The sequence below is a fragment of the Apis florea genome, unplaced genomic scaffold (genome assembly GCF_048593485.1).
Source record: "Apis florea isolate Af1SG1 unplaced genomic scaffold, ASM4859348v1 contig_37_pilon, whole genome shotgun sequence".
Lineage (NCBI taxonomy): Eukaryota > Metazoa > Arthropoda > Insecta > Hymenoptera > Apidae > Apis > Apis florea.
Genome location: NW_028256861.1, coordinates 2,080,441 through 2,107,160, shown reverse-complemented (window position 1 = coordinate 2,107,160; position 26,720 = coordinate 2,080,441). Strand labels below are relative to the sequence as shown.

Here is a 26,720-nt window from a genome sequence, read left to right as displayed (position 1 = left end):
TTTACTTTCGTTTCGCCAAAAGAAGAATCCGATCGATCGACGCGCCGTGATCTCGGCTCGTGATATGGTTCTAACCATAAAAACTTGTGTAATTACCGTAATTTCGTCAGCTTTACCCGATTTTTTTTTTTTTTTTTTTTAATTAGCTAGTGCCTACGAGCTACATCGGTAAAAAAACCTACGAAGGCCAGGGGAAATTCGCGTTCGATCATTCACGATCACCCCCCTCCTTTCCTCCTCTTCTTTCGCATCGTCCTGGAAGGAACGCACAAGCGGTTTTCCCTTTCTTGAGAGAGAGAAGGGGAAAAAAATTCCCTTCGAGGGTTAATACTCCCTCCCTCCCTCCCTCCCTCCCTCCTTCCTTCCTTCCTTCCTTCCTTCCTTACTTCTTTCCTTCCTCTCGAAACGGTAAACCGTTCATCTTGATCGGATCCACCCTCCATCCTTCCACTGTCTGCTTGATTTTCCTGCCAGTCTGGAGGAGTAGCAGCACTCGTACGGAAGGAATCGGAGGTTTGCCTGCCTCTCTCTTCTTGTCTCTTTATTATAGGCAACTTTATTTTTCGTCCCTCGATTCAGGCGCTCTCTTAAGGAAACGAGATCTCTTCCTCTCCTTCTCCTTCTTCTCTTCCTCTCGTTTTTTTCCAAGATTCTTTCTTTCCACGGTGGTCGTGCGAGCATGAATTTCTCCCGACAGTTATCAGAGAGGCTAGCAAGAGCTACGGACACGAGCGTACGAAGCCAAAGTATCGATTGTTTCGCTTTTTCTTTTTTCCCCCCGTTCTTCTTTAGTATGTTTTTTTTCCTTTTTTTTTCTCTCTCTCTCTCTTTTAATCGCTTGTGGCCCGGACGCTCGACCGATCTCGTTCAGTGATTCGCGTCGAAGGCGATCATGTATGTATAATATATATATATATATGTATGTATAGATTTTTTTTTTTTTATACACGTGTACCACCTTTTGTGTTTTGTCACCCACACGGTGTCCAAGATTAACGCAGATTAGAAACTGTCGAATTTGTTAACCGTCACGAGATCGTCGTCCGTTCGATTAGAATCACCTGTATATCGCGACGATCGCCGTCAGGGTGACGATCATCAGGTACGTCGATCGAGTAGGTACGAAGCCCCGGTTCTCTTCCATACACTGACCTGAAAGTAGAAAAAGAGAAGGAATTTTTGGGATGATTTTTCGTTTCGAAAGAACTTTTTTTTTTTATATATATTTTTTATTATTATTAAATTAACTTTTTAAATTTAGCACTTTTAATGTATCTTAGGTCAGGTTAGGTTAGATCGTTGAATTATTTTCGAGAAGCTCAATTTATGGATATTACGTAATAAAAGATTATACTCTTGGCTTACTGGAAAATGAACGACTTAACGAAAGATTATAATAATAATTTTAAATCAATAGACTCAAAGATTTAAGAAGTATATTGATCGAGGTTAGATTCACATTTCAACTGTCTATTCGCATTTAACATGGAAAAAATATCGGGCAAAATTGGATGTATAAAAAATTGATCGGTATCCTGAAACGAGGTTCAACTTGTTCTTAACCCCCTTAAACATGGATAGGGTAAAGTGGTGCCATTTAATTCGACATTTATCAACGAGTTGTCACAGTACATTTGTCAGGTGAAGTCGTCTACGTGTCGTGGCAAATTATGCGTGGCTGTCGTGCACCATCTGCTACCAGAATTTAACTGACGCGGTGGATGACAATTGCTGACGCCACGATTTTGATTGGACACTGCAGTCTGTCGCCCTGTCAAACTGCATTCCCCGCCACGAGATGGAATTTCGCATCTCCCGTCTCTTTTTCACCGATGGGAACGGCGCCGTCGATAAGTTTTCCCGAGGAGCGGCGTCGGATCTCACCGTCGACCAAGCGTAACCTTGATATTTTCCACAAAAGTCTGGGAGGGAAGGAGATAAGGATTTCTCTGTTTCGAAAAGTTGGCAAAGTATTTGAAAAGCAAATCGGTAGAGATTTCTCAATAAGCGTCGCCAAGTCGTGAAACGAAGCAACGAAGGGGCAACAAAACTCGAGGATTCTCGGTGAAGTGACAAGATAACAGTTAAAGTTCCGAGGATGCTTCAACTTGAAGCACGACTCGAAGCACTGTGCACAGTCTGATAACGTCGAAGAAATCGTGCAACGAGTACGTAATATAAGTAAAAGTATTACGTAACTACGTTTTATTTGTATCTTTCGAAATATACATTACAACTAGATTTTTTCCAAGAGTCGGTGACACCGAATAACAGTATTAGGATTGTTTATCGACCGAGTATCGAACGTGGTGCCATCTGTAGTCTATTAATTTCTCCAAAAGTCTAACCAAATTTGAATCCACACAATGTACCGTAACGGTGGTACTTTATTATTAAATTGTTAATTAATGTATTGTAATTAATAAAATCGATTTTCACTTGACTTTCAATTTATGATTCGAAGATGAAAAAAATTTTTTAATAACTCTTCGTTAATAATCTCATCGAGAAATCCATAGCACGTACGTATGCTGGTGAAAAGCTATTTTTCCAACGTTTATGATAAAATGTGCTTGTTCATACATATGATGAAAAAATCGTATCTATGACTCAAATCTTTTCTAACAAGCCTCGACAATTCGTTCAAAAGATAAGACAAACAAAGGAATACGAGAGAAATAGCAAAAGATAACACCATCTCTACGACTCTTTAAGGGGGGAAAGGGAAAAAAAATAATCGAATCGAAGAAAAGGAGGAGTGTCGCGTCTAATTCCTTTCACGATTACTGTTCCCGTAAATCTCGAGACGGAGCGCTCGAAGGAGGAAAAAGATTCTTGCCTAGTTGCCGGAACAAAACAGTTAGGTTCGTTGCAGCCGAGACGTTTCCTCGAAGGTCTTAAGGATCCTCGAGAGTGAAGTGGCCGAAGGTGAGGAGGGGGTACTCACCGGTACTGGTAGCATTGAAGGCCAACATTGGCGGGGGTGGGGGTATTCCCCTCTGGCAGGCCACCTCGCTGGCAGTCAAACTGACAACACCGCCGCTCTCTTTGTACATGAAGCACAGTCTACGGCTGTTCCTGTACGGTTGGGGCCTGTTGTTCTCGTTCGACCAGCCAGTTCCAGGTGCCAGTTGGGTAGCGATCACGAATTGGGTTCCCTCGGCGTCGTACCACCTACCGTGGCAGGAGTAAGCTGCGAAAGAGAAAGCAAAGGCTTCTTTAACCATCTGAAGAGTGGGGAAGGCGAACTTCTCGAATAATAGCGCGGAGAGACGGTATCCTCGAAGTCGCTCGTTAACCCTCGAGTGCCATTATCCTTTAAATAAACTTTGACGAGTTTCGACGCTGAATGTGAGGCGAAATAAAAAGTTCCATTCTATCGCAAGAATTGACAAATCTTTGACGTGACGTTTAATACCGGGTTTAATTAATTCTGAGAGCCAGAACAACTCGAGTTCTTTCTTTCTCTCTTTTGTTAATTCGAGCAGAGAAAGCGAGCGACGATTATACGTTGGCGACAAGAATCTAACTTTTTCTACACCAATTTCTTCAAAATTGATCCTATTGATACATTTTCGAAAAGCCTTGATTTTGATATACGTTATATAATTTACTATATACAGATATACATAAATTGATTATATAAAATATAATGCTTTTCTGAGAGTATAGTATATTGATTTTAACATTTTTACTTGCCTACAACAATCAATCGAAGAGAAACTTTTCAATCAAAGGAATCAAACTCGTCGCAACTGAAAACCGACTGAAGAGCACGATCAAGATCATGGGGACACGGACACTCACCAATAGCATTGTCGTCGACGCAATCCGTCTGGAATTCCATTCTATCCGCGGTGGAGCACCCAATGGTGATGGTGGTAACCTCCGAGCTGCATCTCGACACATCCTCCTCCCTCTTCTCCCTTTTTTCGAACGACCCGGAATCCAACTCCTCCGCGTTTCTCCTCCTCCTCCTCCTCCTCCTCCTTCTCCTCCTCCTCGTCAAAATATTCGACGCCTGGTCCCTGCCCGACCTCTTCTTGGGCAGGTCGGCGGTGTCCGGGTAATCGCCGAAATAATCCTCCTGCACCTCGAGCATGCTCGACCCGTCGCTGTCCTCGAAATCGGTCGTCGTCCAGAATTGCCTGATTCGCGCGGGATCAGGGTCCATCCCGAACTCCTCCATCTTCCTCCTCGACCTCCTCTCTGCGATTTCGCGCACCCTTCTGACCTTGGACCTCGAGCCCTGCTCCTCGGACTTGCTTCTCGTCTTCGATCTCGAGCGATCACGCAACAAATCCTCGATGTCCAGGCTCCTCTTCGAGGACGCCTCCTCCAGGCTGTGCTCCCTATGGTTTCGATTGTTGCGATTGTTCGACCTGGCACGCCTGCCCATACGCTCGTGGACGAGGTACTCGTTGTTGGCCACCCTCCGTTTCTCCACGTCGAAGTCGAGCTTCCGGCCCCGTCGATCTTCCTGGGTACGCTCCTGGGCGTGTCGAACCTTCTCCCTGTCACGCCTCACGACAGCCCCCCCCTCCTGGTGCTGGCTCCTCCGGCTCTCGCGAATGTTCCGCTGGTTCCGGTTCACTCCAGTCACCGTAAATTTGCCCAAGTATGGGCACGTACGCGGCTCCGGGGAGCTTGCTGAAATTTCCAGAAGAAATCCAGAGGGTGAGAGGGGAAAAGCTTTTTTCCAGGAGAATAAAATTATTTCTCTTTTTGGTTTTTTTTTTTGTTTGGCGTATCTAGGGGAAATTTATGACGAAGATACTATATGGTATATGGTTTGGAATATGAATAATTTTGCGCGTGAGTTTTTCGTTTTATATATATATAAATGATACAAAGTGTTTCGTTCTATTGGAAATTTATTTATTTATTGAAGTTGTAGAAGAAGATGTAATGCCTCGTTTCTTTTAATAACATGTCTCGTTTTGATTTTATAGGTTATGTATGAATAGTTTTATCATTTAATATGGGTATGAATTATTAAAATTGGATAAAAAAAGTCTAAGATTTCTTGATTAATTTATTTACACAAATTAATCCAAATTATAGGATATCTTCGAAAATATTCTATTCCAAAATTAAAACACATACGTACAATTCAAATTACTTAAGAAACAAACTTCGAGCATCGATTCTTCAAACGTGAATACACTTTGACACCTTGTATAATATTTTTTTGCAAATTATGTATCGATTAAATTATGAATATTAATCAATATTTGTTTCTATTTTTTAAAATATTTTTATAAATTTTTGGAAAAATAAATCGAAGTCATGTGGAGTGAAGAGATTTGGGAAATAGTACTCGATATCATCCCTTAAAATTTTAAATTGACGTATCAATTCCTCCAATTTGGAATTGACAGTTTAATAACAAGAATAGACTCGTGACCACTGTTAGTGATAGCCGGCGTGGTCTTTGAAAAATCTCGGAAAATATCCCGATATTAAATGTCTAAAAACCATCGATACTCTGTCAAGATGGCTCTTGAATCGATTAGAACCTTTTCCTGGCACCACCATCAGCGACATCTCGATAAACCATCTGTCTATAAACTTTCGATCCCTTAAGAAAGAGGCCAATAATTTACCAAGAGACGTCGCGATTAGAGATCAGTTGAATTACAAATTACAATTGTACAGCTTGGAGAATCAACAAGAAACTTGCGTCTATCGATCTTCCCTAACGACGTTTTCTTGTCCAAAGATCGATCTTTTGCAAGAAGGATCGACGAAGAAACACTTCTCTGAAATTCATGGCATTCCTTCTTGCGATACCATAGATAGACCTATCTTCTTTGAAACTATCTTGATGGAATTTTTTTTAAATATTAATTAATATTCCTTGTACGAGGAATGTGATAATTTTATGCAGAATTTATGGTAATTATTTATACGGAAGAAAAATGACGACCTTCTCTTTGATGATCTTTTCCTTGTACATATTACTATCAATAATAAATTAACCTAAATTCATATTTCTTTATCTGTAAATAAGGAGGTATGATTCTCTAAAATTAAAGTATTATCGAATCTAATCTAATCTAACCTAACTTTACACAAATGTATCAGGATACGTTAAAAATATTATTGATCCCAAAAATATTTTTTCCTCTTTCAAAATCCATTTTGAAATTTAATCCATAAAACTCCATTGAAGCTTTTCTGCTCTCTTGCAAATCAATCGAAGTCCAATCTATCATTTTTTTCGAAACAAAATATCCAGAAAAAATCATAACAAAATAATGCATTCGCTAATTAACAAAGAGGAAAAGCATCACAATTTGTAATAATAATCGGAATATAATCAGAAAATGCTCGAAGCCTACCGGTGACTATTAATGGAAGCTCGTTAGACACCAGAAGAAGAAGGAAGGAACGAGCGGTTCGCCAATGCGACGGAGAAGGATAGCGGAGATACCATAACGAGAGATCGGGGCATAGCCAGGCACAATGCGAACTCTAACGAGACAAATCTGACGTCGCACCCTCGGGCCAGTCCTTCCTCCTCGGCAACAACTCCTCCCTCTTCTATGGCTCACGACAGAATTTCCAGGATTTTCCATCTCCATCTCCGTCGCTTCATGGCGGCACCCATGGCGAGCTATTATTTTCGGGCTTAATGAGGCGGCTCCGAGTGGGCAGGGATCCAAGACGATGAACAAACATCGCGGACCTCGACGTGACGGAATATTTGTTAAGCTTTGGCGCCAGCGTCGAGAAATCATCGATTTTTCGCCTTTCGAACTTCATCTCGACGCCCCCTCGAGAGAAAAATTCGAACCACCGTTTGCCTTCCAGACGAAAGGATATATAATCCTCGTCGATTCGAGTGAACGTAAGGCTGTCTTATTTATCTTTGGTCTTGTCTTTTTTTCGATCATATAAATCGTAGAATTTGTATTATTTGTTAAGAGTACTTGTTTCGAAGTACAGTTGGAATGTACATCCATCTTATGGAATTATCGTATTTTACAAATTTGTGCAAGTTATTCGACTAGTGTTTTATACGTTTCGAAAATAATTCGAATAATTCCAATTTTTTTTCACACGTTCACTCTATCTTATTTTTAATTGGACGTGCATTGCAAGAGGCTTGATTTCTTCGACTCGTTAAGCGATTCTCCATACGAAAAATTCCGTATCAAAGGTATGGATCCACAAAAGGATGGAAGCCATCCTTCTCTCTCTCTCTCTCTCTCTCTCTCTCTCTCTCTCTCTCTCTCACCTTTTTTGCGTTTCGATCGAGAGAACAAATCGTGAACTTCGACGATCGTTAATTACGTTCGTCGAGGGAAAGTTTTGACAATGTATTGCGGAATTGGTGCCGGTGCCACGGATTTCAATGGCAAAGTAGCAAAGTTCCACCAGTGACTGGTTGCCCCTGTAACTTTCCACTTTTCGTTCAATTTCACCGGGCTTTGTTAACGGCCGGTGTCGTAAAACGCGGCGTACTTAATATAATCGAAATTTATTAACGTTTCCGTATAATGGAAACATTAACAATACCGTTTCGATTTCTTTCTTTCTCTCCTGTAATTCGACGAATTGGATTATTGTTCCCGGCCTCCAATTAACACTCGTGACTCGAATTAATATATTCGGATATATTATGGCGTGCGAGAGATTGTTAATCTGACAGATTGTACGTGTGTATCATTCCTCATATTATTTCCTTTTTTTTTTTTTTTTTTTTAACGGTTTTAAGTAACTGATTGTTCGTGGACGTAAATTTTATTTATTCAACGAATTTTACTTGAAAAATGACGCTTTTCGAAAAAAACAAAGTAAATTGAATTTCATTCAATTTGTTTCAACATTAACGCTATGATAAAATAGAAAATAGAACACTAAATCTCTTTGTCGAGCAGTTTAATTGCAACTTTAAACTTATTATCTATTTCAATGTTGATTTCCATTTAATATCCCATCAATGTTATAGCCTATTAATAGAATAATAATATAATACATACGTGTGATATAATTAGTGCAATAATGCAGGTCTAATCTTGGTATCGCGAATCGATAAATAAATAATCTCTTTATCGAGAGGATGCGAAAACACGTTCTACCTTACCGATAGAGGAAAAACGCCAACCGCCAAAGAAAAAATACCCTAGATCGAGGAAACTTAAACCTCGGATCGACAGAGAAATTCAAAATTCGAAGGATTCGGTTTTCCAGTTTCGTTCAGGAAATCGAGACGCGTTATATCGTTATGGCGGGCTCCACGGACACGGCACTTCCAACTTTTTAATTAATCAATCGGGAGACGGCCGCGAACGACTCTTTCTTTGTCGGTCGAAAATGGCCGACCGCAGATCTGATCGATCACGAAAATTTCCCTCCCCCCCCCTCTCTCCATCCACGTATATTCATCGTATATGGATGTTGGGCGCCACATACGCGTATCTCGTTGCTCTTTTCTGTTCAAACCGTCGAAAATTTAATTACATGATATTGGCTTTCCACGAGGATACTTTCTGTGACAATGTCCAAAGCGTGGAAAAACGCGGAATGAAATTTCGCCGACCGTGGTCCGACCGCAATTTGTGTTGCCGGGGCAATAACCGCAACCGGAGCTTTCAAAAAGTCGGAAACATCGAGGATATTTTTTTAATTTTCTTTTTTTTTTTTGATCTTTTATCTCTCTCGTTTCGACTCGTGAGACGCGAGCTTACGGCGAGAGAAGTGGAATGGATATGGGCTGGGTTTTGGGATTCTTGGAAACGTCGTATCGCAGTGGTAATTATTATTATTCCCTATATTTCTTCTTTATAGTTGCTGCACCTTCTGATTCGTAAATATTTCGCGTGTTTCACATTGTTCGCAAGTTTTTGACCGATTTTATATATATATATATTATTATCGCTCTCTGGTTCGAAACATTTTTATGATTAATTGTTTTAAAATTCTTTGGAAGAAATTCAAGCATCAACAGGAATTTACAGGAAATACTGTTTCATTTGATAATAATTAAATTTGAAACGTGAAGACGACGTGATGCTCGTAATACGATCAAGTTTCATTTGGCACGCTCGTGAAGTTCATTCGAAAGTTTCAATTTTCAAAATTCTACCGCGTATCCGCAAGAGTAAGTTAAGTTAGCATCGAACAATAAGCGCGCTAAATACTCTTCCTAATTTCATTTTTATCATTGTTGAGGCTCAGCCCACACTTGCCTTACGATCATTCTCCTTTGCGCGTGTTCCTTTCCCCCACCACTTTCTGCTACGCGTACGAAAAACCGTTGGTTGGAATAATCAGAGTTGTTCTCACGAGTGAAAGAATTCGAAGGAATAAGATTTACAATTTCCTTTCCACACTAGTTTCCAAGCAAGATTTCTTTCCTCAACGTGATACGTCCGTAATAGAGGCAATGCAACAAATAAATATCCCCAACCGCTCTCGCAACAATACGTTATGGAATACTTACAACCGGAGCCCGAAAATAAATCCTGTTAAAGAGCAAACGCATTATTTACCGCAACGCCGGAAAGGGACGATAAATATCCACGTTTCTCTCGTTCCTTCCTTCCACAGTCCCCCGCGGAATAAATCAACGGAAGCCGTACGTAGGTACATTTAACAATCGTCAGCTCGCGCAACCGTGCACCTTTTTCCGGAGAGAGATCGAGGAGGAGGAGGAGGTCCGTCCGCGGGGCGAAAAAACGATAGAAACGGCACGCCAATTATCTTTCGCGCGACGAGAGACGGGTTCGCCGCTTTTCTTTGTTTCGCCCGAGCGGAAATGACGCTTCGATTCTCGGCAGGGCGATAAATTTCCAACGGAAATAACTTTTGGCAGTGGAAGTGAGGGCGTGGACCGGTGCTGCCCCCTTCGAAACGGAGAGGGCGCCCTCTTGCGAAAGGGAGAAAGGAGGATGTTTCTTCCTCTTTTTATCTATTTATTTATCGCAGTTTTCGAACACCGTTAATTTTCTCCTTCCCTCCTTGGACCAATGGATCGTGGACAGGTGCTGCCCTCTTCTAAGAGAGAGAAACGCGTAGTCTCAAGTTTCTATCTTTTTCTATGAATCGGTGCTGCTTCTTGTCTCGAAACGTAGAGGGCGTCTTCCGTAGACGATAATATAAATTTTCAAGAATATATATATATATTTTTATTCGTTTTCGAATAATTGTTAATTTTGGTCTTTTTCGAAATATAACAGAGGGCTCTAGAAAAAGAAAAATGTAAAAATAGAAAGATGTTTTCAAAGATGATTTTTTTCTTCGAAAATAGTTTGATTGAATTTTGTGTTAATTTTAATATAGATAATATGTAATATAGAAAAGAAAAGCAATGTCTGTGATAAAAGATCTCGTTGTATTGTATATTGTGTTGTATATGTATGACGCATAATTAAGAAAGTTTGTTTGACTTTCTCTCTGATCGGTGCTGCCCTCTCTGAAACATAGAGAGCGGTCCGTTGAAGAAAACAGAGAAACAAGAATACATACAAAGTTTGCAAAGGATATTTTTTCATTTATTACATCTCTCTTTCTCCGTTTCATTCATTTGTCATTTTTTTTTTTTTTTTTTGATAAAAATATGTACAATGTATAGTTGCGTTAACTTTGTAAATACATTTTGTTACCGTTGTTTCCGCGATCTATTAAAATCGTAATGGTATTGTAATCGAACGAATAGTTGCACGAAGATTTTTTGTTCCTGTGGAAATATTGTTCTATGTGGTATGCGATTTCCAATATTGTTTAAACATTCAGGAACGGGGAACGAAAGAATATCAGTCTTTTTTAATATGCTCGTCTATCTGTTTCATTATTGAAATCAAAAGTTGATATTTCGCTTGTTGGATTCTTTTAGAATCGAATGATTATTTTATATCATATAGGAAAGTCATATCGGAATGGATGAATTTATTTTTTGACAGGTAATACGGAAACTTTTTTTAAAAAAATATTTATATATAGAAACACGTATTATCCGATGGAATGAAATAAATACAGATCCACGATATTTTTGTAGCACTCTTTTTGTCACCTTTCATGATTTTTAATGGTGAACAAATATTGAATTCTATATCGGTATTTAAACTATTAAAATATAAATTTTATCGATAAATTTTTTTTCGAGGTACAGTAAAACATTTGGAAGATTTGTTATTAAATTTTTATTAAATTTATCAGTTTTTTTTACAGTAATTATCAATAACTTATAATATATATATAACATATATTTTTTCTTCTAAAAATAATTGAATGAAAGAAATTTGGAAATATATCAAGAATTATCATTTACAGTTATTATAAGAGTACTTGTTGAATTTTTAATAATTGTAATTTACAAAAAATCAACATTAAAAAAAAAAACATTATGATAGTAATATAACAAACATAAGAATGACCAAAAATTCAAAAATATACTTAAAAAGAAATCAGAAATTGAAATTTACAAAAATATTTTCACGCTTGATCTGAAAGATTAGTTGCAAATTGTTTTCACTGTACAATTTTGATTGACTTTTCCTTTACGTTTCTCGTCAAAGATGATGAATATATTTCGAGTTACACATTTTGTAAAATGATGGGAGGACGATCAATGGAAATAGAATGCGTATTGTGTATTCGACAAAATCCGAAAAATACTTTGCACGCCGGATAAAGATGCGTAAAAATATTTATGAGACAGGAAGTAAAATATTTTATAACCTGTGAATGCTCTTCTTATCAGATATTTATATTCGCCGTTTTTCTTTCTTCTCTAGAAATCACGTATTTCGTTTTCTTTTTTATAAAGGAAAGACATAGAAAATAAACTTTTATTTTATTTGATAGAAAAAAAAAAAAATTACAACTATGATTATATTTTATGAAAAACATTATTTCAAAAAAATTTTTGACTTTGTTACAGAGTCACACAAAAGTTAATTTTATAGTTTGGTTAAATTAAATATTTAAAAAAAAAAAGAAATAAAGTTGATCAGTTTGAATTTTTTGAATTAGAATTTCAAAAGAATGAAAATTCGAATGAAAAGTTTTATCCAAATTTTTTTACTTTCTCTTTCCTTATGTTTTGAGGTTATGCTCGAAAATTCCATATGACATTTCACGTATGTTTCAATATCAATTTTAAATTATAATACACACACACACACACACACAAAAAACGAAAAATTATTTCGATTATTCTGATTGAAAATTTGATTTACCTATAATCACTTGTTTCATCATGTTTAATCATTCCATCATAAAAACGAAAAAAACATTCTCCCTCGCTGCGATGTAAATTCCTCGTTTTATAGACCTGCCCATTGCCCTTCGACCCACCCCCCACAGTAACACGAACTTCCTGTTTCCCCCAGTCACGAAGACGCAACGTTTGGAAATAGATTCGCTCGTCGGCGGAATTGGATTTTAATTCGCATTAACTTCCCACTTCGTGGACTCCAGGGATTGATTTTCTCCTCTTTGATTTCGCTCGAACGAGTACGACCAATATTTTCGCTTAGCCTCGGTCTTTCGCGTCAAACTTCTTTATTCTCCCCCCCTCCCCCCCTCTCTCTCTTTCTCTCTCTTTCCCCCTTCCAATTTTTTCCTCCTTTTTTCCTTTTTTTTTTTTTTCATTTTATGTCCCCCTCTCCCCCTCCCCCACCCCTCTCCTTCTTCTTCTCTTTCCTTTCTTTCGTAAGCAACTACCGAGGGAAGACCGAGGGTACGCCTGGTAATTTCTCTCTCCCCGATAAAAGAAAAGCTTTGTCATCCGCTCTTATTTTTCGAGTTAATGGATTGTTGCGCGACACGATAATGGAGAATATTTCTCTCGGTGCGGATAGGAGAACGGCATACAATATTAAAATAATCTTTTTTCCCCGAATATTTGTTTTCTTTTCTTTTTTTTTTTTTCGTGTCTGCTGCGACTGTTTGAGATCACGTGACGACAAAAAGAAAAAGTACGCGTTGAAAGTGAAATGGCGAGGATGACAGAGGATGAAATAAAAGTGTAACCGTTTATACGAGAAGATCTATTTTTGAAATTTTGAGAGATATTCTTTGCCTTTGCTTACTTGTCGTTTGTATCGTGGAAAATTTTCAGAATTACGTGTATAATAAAATGTTATTTATTTCTCGAAAAAAAGTTTCAAATTTAATCTTGGAATAACATGTAATTTTTCGAGCAGCAATTTTGAAATATTTTTCCTTTTTTCCTAACTTTTTATTATATTATTCCAAGTTGAATTTATTTTATGTAATTAAGAAAAGTTTATTTACGAAACAATAGTTTAATCGAGAACGTTGTTAAAAGTTGTTTAACGTAATCTCGCCTTTAAGGATTAATTTTGTAACATGCGTTAATAATAATAATTTATTAGGTTGATTCAATAACACGAATCCTGATTTCAATATAACAGAATTTATCGCGTTAGATTGTTACAGATGAAATTACCAAATTCTTGATACGAATATTAATGATTTATGAACTTTATTGGAAATGATATTAATCAAAATTTGAATTAACAAACTTCGGTACATCTCGTTCATAGAAAAGTATGAAATCATAATTGCAATTAAAAGCTCGAGTAATTGTTATTAATTCTCTGATTTATTTTTTATTTTTAGAAAATAATAACTTTAAAAAAGAAAAAAATATGCATCTCAAAATCGAAGTTTCAAACATGTATTCTGGATGGATTAAATTTTATAACATCATTTATAATTGCTATCTTCAACTCATTTCAAGCATTTAAAGCAACATATTATTTAAACGTATCTTTTTCATCGTTTTTCTCAAGTCAATTCCATTTATATTTATAAGAAAACTTTAAATCATTAAAACTTAAGAAAGTGATTTTTTAACGAATGAAAGATTATTTAAGAAACGCGGAATCTTCTTCTTTAAAATGTTTTTCCATTTATCCCATTATGACTTTCGGTTCTCGAGATATCGTTCTGAAACGATAATTTTTACTATTTCTGTCTCTGTCACGTACTCATACATCTCTCGTTCATATTTGTCGCAATATATCTTAGAAGAAACTCTATTAAAATTACGAAAATTTTAAACCGCTATTACTTCGAAGATAACGATTTTTAATCAACAAGTGAAAGATCATTAGAAGCACGGGAATTTGTAGTTTAAGACTCTTTTTCATTTATATTAATTCGATTTTTAGTTCTCGAGATATCGTTGTGTAAAGAAAAAGTAATTTTTAACCGTTTATTAGTTTCATTCTTGCATCTTATGCTCACATCTATCGCAATGTATCTTGGAAACTCTATTAAAATTACGAAAATTTTAAACCGCTATTACTTCGAAGATAACGATTTTTAATCAACAAGTGAAAGATCATTAGAAGCACGGGAATTTGTAGTTTAAGACTCTTTTTCATTTATATTAATTCGATTTTTAGTTCTCGAGATATCGTTGTGTAAAGAAAAAGTAATTTTTAGGCGTTTATTAGTTTCATTCTTGCATCTTATGCTCACACCTATCGCAATGTATCTTGGAAACTCTATTAAAATTACGAAAATTTTAAACCGCTATTACTTCGAAGATAACGATTTTTAATCAACAAGTGAAAGATCATTAGAAGCACGGGAATTTGTAGTTTAAGACTCTTTTTCATTTATATTAATTCGATTTTTAGTTCTCGAGATATCGTTGTGTAAAGAAAAAGTAATTTTTAACCGTTTATTAGTTTCATTCTTGCATCTTATGCTCACATCTATCGCAATGTATCTTGGAAACTCTATTAAAATTACGAAAATTTTAAACCGCTATTACTTCGAAGATAACGATTTTCAATGAACAAATGAAAGATCATTAGAAGCACGGGAATTTGTAGTTTAAGACTCTTTTTCATTTATATTAATTCGATTTTTAGTACTCGAGATATCATTGTGTAAAGAAAAAGTAATTTTCAACCGTTTTCTATCCTCGTCCTTGTTGTACTCGATCGTATTACATTGGTCTTCATTTTCAAGAATAAATATAGGTTACTAGGCCACGAGCATTATTGGTCACATTTATATCTCGACGCTCGATTTCGATATCGGGATGAAACAAAAAGTAATTTCAATTACACAATTTCCTTCATTCCCTGAGCAGATTTCAATGGAAAAAATTTTTTTCTCTCGCGCTTTTCTCACACGAGAAATCAATGTTTTCTTTCATTCGTTACGATGTAAAATACACAAAGATATATATACTCGATTCTCTCCACCAACCTTCGATGTTTTCCTCCTTCGTAACGGTGTGTTTGGAGGCGATGGTAAAATATAAGAGCAGAGGGTGGCGACGATAAAATTCGCGTGCCAGGAAAACAATCGTCGGCGTTTCGTAAATCAAAGGCAGTCGGTCTGGCAATTTTCTGCCAGCTCGCGATCCTCGATGCATTATAGGGAATAAAATACACATATCTCCGGCGGTAAACACGCATGACAACCGATGTAATTAAAGCTGAGTGCAGCGCTAAACGACACCAAGCTTGGACGGCTTGATTATTATTGGTCGGCCCAACATTTCGACCCGATTCTGTCAAATATACCCGCCTACGTAATTTTGTATCGCAAATATTAAACCATTAGGTGTAATGACCGATGCGGACCACCGATGCCGCGAAATTCATCGGGGCCAATCGCCGTGCCCGATCGATATATCCAAACCCTGGATCCGAGAATAACTCGCTTTCAAACTTTCAAATGGATTTTCAAATGGGTATAGTGAATTTTATCATCGAACCGAGTGTTTCCTACGATTATAATCCTCGATTTATGATTTCGGATCATTTCTTTCATTCTGTTAAGTAACTTTCTGATCTCGTTTTTTTTTTTTTATATTTATATATACAGGGTGTTTCTGAAATCGAGATACGATTGAAGAATTCGTGTCGAAAATAATTTTTCTCAATTTTCGTTTCGCGAAAATATTTAAAATACGTAAATTTTCCCCAATAAAAATTAAATTTACGTATTTTATTATAGAAATGTTGCGAATTTTGTTATCTTCAATTCACATATCGTGAATTTGGACAAGGATTCGGTTTCTTTGTTTGTTTCTTTGTTTATTTGAATTGAAGAAGAAAATGATGGCGTAAAATAAATTTCTTTCACATAAATGGCTTCATTTTTTGATAAAATTCATTGCGAAATTTGAGCGTACAATATGTCTCGCATCTGTCTCGTTCAATTGACCTACTTTGCTATTCCTGTTTATGTTTATAAACAATGTCAAAACCATTAATACTGCGATAGCTTGTTTGCTGTCACTGTATCGTCGAATAGGTTATTCACAAAAGCATCGAAATCGTTATAAATTGTAATATAATATCATTCAATCGTTTTAACACATAAGAAATACGTTATTCATATACGTTTTTGTAGCTTGCATACTTTCACTATCCTTTATATTAAACGAAATAAATTATTTAATATATATGTATACATTCTTTTCGAAATTAAAATTTCGATAGAAATTTTTTTTTTTACATTTTTTATCATATGAAACAAACCGCGACAATTCAAGCTATAGTTTCTAAAAATATTCGATATACACGATACGTTCGATTTATTGAATATATAAGCTTTATTATATCCCGAATTACTGAAAATACGAAAAAAAATGTTTCATACGACAGTTGTTTGATTTCAATTGTTTGACAATTTCCATTTGTCCATCCAATATTTATAAAAAATGTCGTTACATACGCGTCGTTTAAATTTATCTTGAAAAATGTAATTGGCAATAATAATAAAAATGGATAGTTTCATTTAAAAAAGTTATATTGGAAAAAATCGAAATATCTTATAACGAATGTGAAACTTTCGTTATTTTTTCTTTTTTTTTTTTTTTTTTTATATTTTCAACAATATATTTTCAGGAAACGGTATCACGATATACGGAATGTAATCTCATAATCATAACTTTTCAAATATCTTGTAAATTATTCTGTTCTATGCTATAGAAATGTAGCAGTATAATTTCATATTATTATTTCATACTGTTGTATTCGATAATTAATAATTATTTTACAAACGATTAATAATCTGTATCGATTAACGTATAAAAAAAAAAAAAAAAAAAAAGGTACGATTCCACTTTTTGAGGTTAGTTCTACTAAAAAGTGTACGAATCGCTCGTCAATTTCGTTTAAATTGAAACGAAAAGTTTGGTTGGAAAGTTTTTTTGAATTAACAATATAAAAATTTTCAGTTTAAATAAAGTATTTCTTTTAAAAATTTAAAATTTCATTTGAAGAACAGATTAATTTGTTAATAATTTTGTCAAATTAATAATTTATAAATTTATAGTTTAATGAAGAATATATTTAAATTAAAAAAAATCAATAACACCAAATTTATCTTTCTACAAATTTCTACAAATTCCACGATTGCTTATACATCACCAACAAAGAAAGAAAGGAAAAAGAAAAATTAAAGTTCCCATCACTAACCCCAATACACCTTGATAAACTGTTTCAAACAACGACAGGACGTGGCAGAAAATTAAAGGAGCGAGGGTAAAGGAATAACGCGACGGGGCTGCAGTTCTACTCTGTTATAGTAGAGGTTGTGTCTCAAGAGAAAGAGAAAGAGAAAGGGAGAATCCTAAGAAAGAGAGAGAGAAGCGGCAGCAAGAGACAGGGCCTTTGAGGCGAGAGGGGACGGAGAGAAGGAGCAAGGATCCCGAAGAAGAGGCCGAAGCCGCAGAGTCAGGTGACCCGTGTCAAGTTCAAAGACGCGAATCCTAACCCTGGCAACGTTTACTCCGTGCCTGTGAAAGGAGGCCTTTAAGAGGGGCGATGTTATAAGGTGGCCCCGTGATCGATCCACCGTGAAAACGCGGAGGCACCCTTTGACGCGGAAATTATTTCTTCGCTACTTCAATCCTCGTTTACCTTTCCTTTTCTTCTGCCCTTTTCGAAACGCCCTCTCAAATCTCGCCTGCATTCAACCGGGATGATGAATAGGGAAACACGGGCCGGTGAATGTTTGACGCGTTGGATTGGCCGTGTTGGGCCATTTACGAACCTACGCGATGTCGACTCTCTTCAGTCTCTTACTCTTGGGGGTCTTGGGTCAAGTGAAATTTGATTGTGAAATTTTTAGGAGAGGAGATGAAAAATGTGGTTGTGGAAATGTTTGATGATTGACTTTCAGTTTCACAAACTGAAGATTCATGGCGAGTTGAATGTGATTGGAACAAAAAACTCAAGATTTAATCACGATTTATCGAAAGAAAATAACAAATTGTTGCACGCATCTTTTTATCACGTGCCAGCAGCATTTTGTGCCACAGAAAAAACGGTTGCTAATGATCTGGTAGTGCTAATATTGATTGTAAATTAATTTTATTCATCGCATGATGGCATTGCATCTCAATCATATTTTGGGCTACGAGAATTCTTCCAGTTTGCTGGTCTCATTATTGACTTGCACTACTTATTGGCTTTATTAAATTTGTTTACACTACTTGCTATTGCTTGTGTATTTTCATCATACATCATCATATTTCGGGCTACTAGAAATTCTTCCATTTTGCTGGCCTCATTATTGACTTGCACTACTTATTGGCTCTATAAAATTTGTTTATACTACTTGATATATGATTATCGTCGACACGTACTACTTACTTTCTCAATGGTAAATTCAAATGTTCGTATATTTTATTGCACTATTGCACACATTTCCCAGTGTTGGCTTAATAGTTGACACGTACTACTCGTTATCTTGAACATTGATCTGTGTTACTTGCTCTCATGTCGATTATTAGGCGCGATCCAATTAATCTTTATACGCGAGTTTAAACAATTCAGCCAAACTTTTAACACTTTACACATAGAATTATTATCTAGAATACAAGAAATGTTTTGATTTAGTGGCGCAATCAATATTATTCATTTTATTAGAATGTAATTTACAGGAAAATCACAATTTTTAATCCTGATTTCAATTATCTAAACTATTCGAATCGACGAAAATATGAGAATAGAATTGAAAATAAGCGTTTCAGGTTTTAATAAGATTTTAATTGTAAATTAGGGAAAGGGATACGTTCAATTCTTGGATTAGAACTTAGTCTTGGAAATGTACAATGTATATTTATTCCAATTCGACAACTATCCTCTCGTCTAAAAGTGAGATTATCAATTACGGAGAAACGAATTTGACGCATGTCCCAGATACAGACGCATTGCCACTTTTACGCATTGTCGTACAATTGAATTTCTATCTGGTCCACAGTGACGTTGCACAGTTGTGTTCATCCTTTTCCATTTGTTTCCGATTTATCGTCTCGCGATCTTTCTATTGCATACTCCACACTCGCAAATAATAAAGATCTCCTTTTTAAAGAGAAAAAGAATTCTTTTTCCGCTGAAAAGCTCGAATATTTTGATTATGATGATATTAATTATGATGATATTAATTACACGCGGTGGCCCAGGCAAATCGAATGCTAATATACAATCATTTATTATCGGCGGTTGAATGCATATTCGGGTTGTTTGATGCGATAATAATATTGTTGCCAACAATAACCAATAAACCGTAAAAAGCAAACAGGATCGCTATGGAGACGCACAGTTCCATAGAGGCCCCACTATCAAAAATGCAATAACGGTGGAATTTCCGATACTTCGGTTTTGGATTGAAGAAAAGTGGGGAAAAAGGAAGATAGGGAGAGAGAAAAAAAAAAAAAAAAAAAAAAGAATTGAGCAACGTTTCGATTTGCCGTAATCTCTTGGCAGTGAGTAATATTTCAAAATGGACTAAAATTTGAGGGAGGGGAGGGGTGGGGGAAGGATATAAATGTACAAATAAATAAATAAATGGAAAAGGTAAAAAAAAGGATAACATTTTTTTCGTTCGAAGCTTTGTTTTTATATCGATTAAATTTTTGAACATTTTTTAACTAATTCCCGATTGGACGCGAACAAACTATCGATAGGAGTATTATTTTACATATATATATATATAAAAACAATTGAAAAGTTACATAATTTCGAATCAAAAACTATTTTTTGGAAATGGAAAAAAAAAATTTATTTTCACTATTCATATTAATAATTCGCTCGTATATTTCCAACCTGAGAATTGGCTAATTTTATTTATGCTTGAAAAACTTAATTTAAAACTTAATTTGTTTATTCAAAAAAAAAAAAAAAAAAAAAGAAAAAAAGCTATGAGCGAAAAAATTAAAAGACACCCTATAGATATCTATTTCCTGTTTATTAGGTGGAGAATAAAACGTTCACGTTTACCTCCATTTATAGGAAATCGATTGATTAAATGGTAAACAATAATAGAGTTAAACATGTTTCTGGAAATTTAGCTTTAGCGTGTTTACTACACTGGTAAATAATTGGAAGCCGAATCGCGTGACTAGATTGTAACACGGTGACGAGCAAATGCACGGAATAATTCTCGTGAAAAGATGTCGTCGCGATCCTTCATAGAATCCAAGTTCCCAGCGATTAAATTCGCATTACGTTAAATTACAAGAAACGTATCGTGGGACAACGACTGTTGTCATTATGATTCCGTGAAAAAAATATGACAATCTGATAACATCACTCTAATCATTCGAAATCTTTATTTCATAGGGGAGGAAGCTTAAAAAGAAAAAAAAAAAATCACGTTTCAAATTTTATCGTTCAAGAGTTCATAGGATATATTCAAGAAAATTGTTGAAAATCATTAATTCGTTTCGACGAATCGAGTTTACGATTTTCGTACAGTACACACTACACACCCCTCTACTGCTAAAAGTGACGTCACATTATCCCCACCACTGCCACGTTAAACACGTCACGTGATACGATTGGCTCTGGTGGAAGCTTGGTCACGTGACGTGCCTCTGCATAAGCTAATACTGTAGTGGGGATAATGTGACGTCATTTTTGGCGATAAAAGAGGCACGTACTCTTGTCACGTTTTGAAATTCACTGCAAATTAAGCCATTTTAACAATGTATAACGATATCTTACGACGATCCATACTATTATATTCTCCATCACATAATTGCAACAATTCAATGTTGTATTTATGTATTATTTGTGTCAAAACAATGTTATATAAATATAACAAGAATTCGGTAAACGTATCGTGAATAGATACGTTTAATTCGAACGACGAAACAAAAGTCGAAATAAAACACAAACATGGAATGACAAGCGGAATGACAAATAATTGGCAAATAGAGGCGAGTACAAACAGTATGCGAGTTTGTCGTGTCGCAGGAGGGGAACGGTCGCATTAATTCCAATCCCTTTTATTTTTCGTATTGAAAAATAGGAGGAGAGCGGCGAAAGAGAGCGAAGGCGCGTTTCCGTTGTGCTCTCGCTTGCGAAGAATGTTTCGCTGGAGGAGGGGAGGGGGGGAGGGAAGAGGGCGGCCAAGACGATGAAAAGAATGGGGGCAACCGGGTGCACAAAGTAGTAGTAGTAGTAGTAGTAGTAGTAGGAGGGATTGTTGTTCGTCGTGGAGGGGTATAGTTGTCGGTATAAATAGAAATAAGAGGGGAATGATGTACAAACACGTGTCTTGCATGGCCATCGCGTTGAATGGAACGTACGACTCGTATACCCGAGAACAATGTTGCATAACGCGAAGGGCGGAGAGAACTTCTTCGGCAATTTTATTTTCCCAGCCATCCTGTTTTTTTTATTTAACCTTCGTATGAAATTTTTCTGAGAAATAAGAGAATTTGAATAATTCTTTTAATTGTTAATAAAATCGAATGCATTGTGTGGAACAAATTCCAGTAATTAATATTTATAAAGTATATATTTCTTTAATTCTGGTGTTGTTGCTTGCCGAGTATTTAATTTATTCAAAAATTTTGATCAAGTGGATTTTATAAATCATATCGATATGGCCACATTTGAAATTTACTTACACTTTATAAATATGGATCACGACAACGCTAGTAAATCTCAATTGCAATAACAAATGATATTACGTAAAAAGATACTTAATTCTTTAAATATATAGGGTGTTCAAAAAATATATATCTTTGTAAATGCTACAATTCGTTTCTCGTAACTATAACGTATGCATTGCACTGTAGATTATTAAGTAAATCTCGATCGTAATAGCAAATCGCTTGAAAATACTTAATTCTCCAAATATACAGGGTGTCCAAATATTCAACAATTGTTCGAAATTACCTTTGGAACAGCCTGTACAGTACACTATACTTAATATACACTGTACACTACACGCATATACTTAATTGCACATAATACAGTGTATAGTGCATTCATGGAAAATTAATTTTGGCATCATCGTAATTGCCACAATTTGTTTCTCGTCGTACTGCACTGCAACGAACAAAAAAAAAAAAAAAAAAAAAAGAAAGAAGAAAAAAAAACACGCACACGTGCACACAGCGGAACAAAGTGTCCGTGAAATTTCACCGCTCATCGAATGGTTGTTAAACGTCGAACCTGTTCGCGGACCTGTCCGAAAATACGTATCTACATATCGACGACTCCAGCTAGTCGGAAAATTGAATTTCCATCGGCCGATCGTTTCTGCGAATCGTTCGCTCGTTTTGATATCCGTCGACGTGTCCGGCCCACCCTCTCTCTCTCTCCCTCCCCCAATTGTTGCATACCCCGATTATTATCCATGCACGGGTTACGCAACTAGGCGACGTACAGCTGGCCGATATTTGATAAAATATCGAAGACCAGACACGATTCTTGGCCCGGCCAACCGAAGAGACTTCGTTCGAAATCAATCGACCGAGGACGGACCAGATGATGATGCAATTCCGTTCTCTGTTTGAATAAGACGCGAAGTAAATGTCGCTGTTAATCGTCGATATCTTATTGACGACTTGAATTTTTTTCAGGTTATGTTACGATACTCGACATAACCTATAAAAATTATAGGTTATATGATATACGAATCTTTTAATTTTTAAATTTTTATTTATTAACCATTCATTCTCTGTTTGAATAAGACGCGAAGTAAATGTCGCTGTTAATCGTCGATATCTTATTGACGACTTGAATTTTTTTCAGGTTATGTTACGATACTCGACATAACCTATAAAAATTATAGGTTATATGATATACGAATCTTTTAATTTTTAAATTTTTATTTATTAACCATTCATATCGTTGTATCGATTGCACGTTCAGGAGGGGAAATTGAAAGGAAGGAAAAGGAAAATTTCGAAAGAGGGCGTTCGCGAACAGGTTTTGTTCGCGTCTAACAGGTCACGTCTGATTTCACCGCAGGCAGAGAAACGACGGAGCATTAAATTCGCGTGGAACGGATATAAATGCGGTTTCCGTGGTTTGGTTGGGGATGCGTGGCCACGATACTCCCCCTGCGAAAAGTTATAATTGTGTCTAACTATTCGTCCAGCCCGGCTACCTTAATTTGAACGTTAGATGGCAATTACGTATCACAAGCATGCAAATTACCTATTTTCCAACGAATAGCCGGTGGCGGATAAGCGTGTGTGTATATTTTATATACGTACACACACACACACACACACACATATATATATATATATTTTGAGCTGACCTGCTAATAAAATTTTGCATGTGCAGCGAAACAAGCTCCTTCCGGTCACGGTCTATTAAACTAAACGCGGCCATTAATGAAATTCCCCGATAAATTTGCTACATTATTTTCTTCTCTCGGTCTGCCGCGCAGAACAATGATATCAGAGGTATGCCAGCGATTCGCACTCGGTCTGTTTGAAAATATGAAAATACAGGTTTATTAAAGAAAAAGTAAGGATTGTCGTTGCGAAAAATATTTTTGATTGTATTTCATTGTTTGTATCAGTCATAACAAATAGATTCCTTGCAAACAAATTTGACATTTTTTTCTTTCTCTTTCTTGAAAAATTAAATTTAAAAAGTACAGCCCGATATATCAGAGTTGAAAAAACTCTTTTCTTCTCCTTTTAACCTGAAATATGTAAATGTAAATTATGAAAAAAAAAAAAAAAAAAAGAAAAAAAGAATATTAAAGAATCGAGGGAACACGCCTTATTTCCAAATATGATAACGTTTCCATAATTGCATCGGCGATCGTATCATTTGTGTACCAAGCCGATGATTTCCTTGTGAAATCTTCTTCCGCGATCGTTGAAAGGATCGAAAAGAAGAGGAGGGGTCTCGTAAGCCGTTTCGAAGAGTTGGAAGAAATCCACGAAGAAAAGATGGACGGGGTAAGGGTAGTGAAAGAGCCTTCTGCTGACGTCGCTGGCAATCCCTGCGTTCGTCCAACCGAGCTTGCAGTTGCACATCTTGCAGTTTCGGTTTTTGCACTCCATTTCGCTCGCATACTGTGTGGAACGCAACGGAGTTCCCCCACTTCTCTTTCCACCCTTTTCCACGCTTTGTACGCTTTTTTTTTCTTCATACCTCCTCTTATACATACATCTCTTTACACGTCTTTTTTCCTTTGCTTGATCGTTTCTCTTTTTTTTTTTTGCTCGTCTGTTTATTTTTTTTTTTTTCTATCTCTGATCCGCTCTGACCAGCTTCTTCTCTTCGTCGTTTGACATGTGTCCATTCATAATGGGTCGCGAATCGTTATCCGGCTGGTCGGATCAGATCTCCGACATTGCGAGAAATTGAGGGGTATAAATTGGCGGGTGAAGGTACAGTATCGATCAAAAGTTTGGAATAGTTGAGAATTTAAAATTTAACGATGCAAATTTTCACGAGACCCACCCCCTGCGTTTCAATCATCGACCGGTTGTAGTTAAAAGTATTCCATTTTGTGAAAGTTAGACTCGACTCACAATTTGGAAGTATATTTGTATCGACAAAATTGACAAAAGGAGTGTCCAAATCTGTTATAAAAAAAAAAAAAAAATTCGATCAATTAGAGAGAAGACAGATTTTCAAATTTGTGAAAAAACCTTCGATATTTGAATTGCCACACACATCGAACGTATTATTAATTTCAATTCAACCTCTTTGTCCTGTTATTTCTTTCCACGATAATTAACACTAGCACAATAAAAAAAATCTCGAATCAACGACAAAAACTAATAGTAGAAGATAGCCGTAATATCAGTTTTCGATAGAGAGAGAGAGAGAGAGAGGTTTATCTGTCTCATCTTAATGAAAATCTGTGTCCCTCCATTCCCTCTTCCTCCCTTTCTACTAATGCATCTTTATAAATTCGCTCGAATTTATAGGAAGGGGTTGTGTATTTAGTTAAATGCAACATCCCTTACACCCCTCGTCGCACCATTTAATTACGACACTAATTAGACATTCATTCTCTCGGATCTCCGCGTAAAGATCTCCTCCTCCTCCTCCTTCCATTCTTCTTCGAGGGAAACGAAGGGATGAAGAAGAACCGGTTTAACCGAGGAGGGTTGAAAGGGGTGAGTTCCTCGAGCCAGGTTTTTTTTTTTTTTTTTTTTCTTTTATTATCTCTTACTTCGGCGGTAATATCAGCCGCGTCGATTTTCTCCTCTCGTTTCCTTCTTGCTCCTCTCACCCTCGTATATTGATTACATAAGCGAGTGAATATACTGCCCTCGCTAAAAACATCCCCCCCCCCGGTTTTGCCACCCCTTCGTTTAACACACGCCACCCCCTTGTTTTCACGACACCTATCTGCAACCATCCCCCACGAACAGGTTATCGGTTAAACGAACGAGAGGGGATGGGGATATAATATCTGTTACTGTTACCTGTCTCCTCTCTACGCGCTTGTGAACATTTTTTAAATTAGAATCGATCAATTTCGTATGTTCTTCATTTAATTTTTTTAATTTTGGAAACAATTCCTGGAATTTATGGCGTTGAAAGATTTAAGAAAGTATAAGAACCAATGGTTTACAACGGTTTCAAAAATAAGATGCTTTCGTGTTGTGTTAAATGATAAATGATACGTTGCTAAGAGGATATTTGTATTTGGATTACTTCCTATTGGATACATAGAAGAAGCTAGCGATTAATAAATTGTTTGGTAAAAGGAAAAAGTTAAATTACAACTTGATTCGTCTCTTTAGAAAAATATTACAATTATCGTATACGGTGTTTCGAGGTTACGTCGTCTAGTTTTAGAACCGTCCTGCAGAGGGCAGCTCTGTCGACAAACCTGCAGAAAGATTTGCTTCTGGCATGGGAGGTTCGCTTTGCGAATTTTACGCGACCTGCGCCTCCCAACAATCTTATTTTCGCACGTGAAAAGCTTTGCGTATGCAAATAATGGAAGTAACCCACCGCGTTTAATTAACGGAATTTCCTTCTATCTGTCTCGCTCTCTATCGCGAGATCCAATGAAATCTTGTCAAATTGAGAAAGAGAGAGACAGAGACAGAGACAGAGAGAGAGAGAGAGAGAGGAGGAGAGATTTTACTGCAGCGCCACGAGAACTCATTTTTACGAAGATAACCTATTACACGGATAATTACGACGTTACGTAGATATAATGTCTGTTTGCGGATTAGAGGGGAAGAACGGCTCTATGTACAGAGCGTTTCAGGGAACGTTAGTACGAATTCGACTGGTTGGTTGAGCGTAACCCTTCCTAGAGGAGAAGATTAGCATTTGGAAATTATTAACGATGAGCTCGTGGATAGAGATGTTTGTTAACGCAGCAGTGGTTTAGCGCAACGCTATATCGTTCTTTTTCACTCTTTTCTCTTTGAATTTTTGGTTGCTCGCGTTAAAGCGTCAGATTTATGTAAAAAGTGTTTGGAAATTTTGTTGGAAAAGTATTATGAGTATATGTATATATCTCTTTAC

General features: G+C 36.5%; 1 protein-coding gene across 6 annotated transcripts in view; it reads right to left on the bottom strand.

Moving 5' to 3' along the window:
- Window positions 1-361: 361 nt before the first annotated feature.
- LOC100870258 (uncharacterized) overlaps window positions 362-26,720 on the bottom strand; it is a 304,187-nt gene continuing 277,828 nt past the window's right edge. For all 6 annotated transcript variants that reach the window (XM_086916167.1, XM_086916166.1, XM_086916168.1 and 3 more), the window contains 3 exons: window positions 3,808-4,650; window positions 2,948-3,193; window positions 362-1,152 (listed from right to left, as the gene is read on the bottom strand). In XM_086916167.1, the coding sequence (XP_086772293.1) occupies window positions 1,058-1,152; window positions 2,948-3,193; window positions 3,808-4,650 (1,184 nt within the window). In that variant the 3' untranslated portion in view covers window positions 362-1,057. The remainder of the gene's footprint in view (window positions 1,153-2,947; window positions 3,194-3,807; window positions 4,651-26,720) is intronic.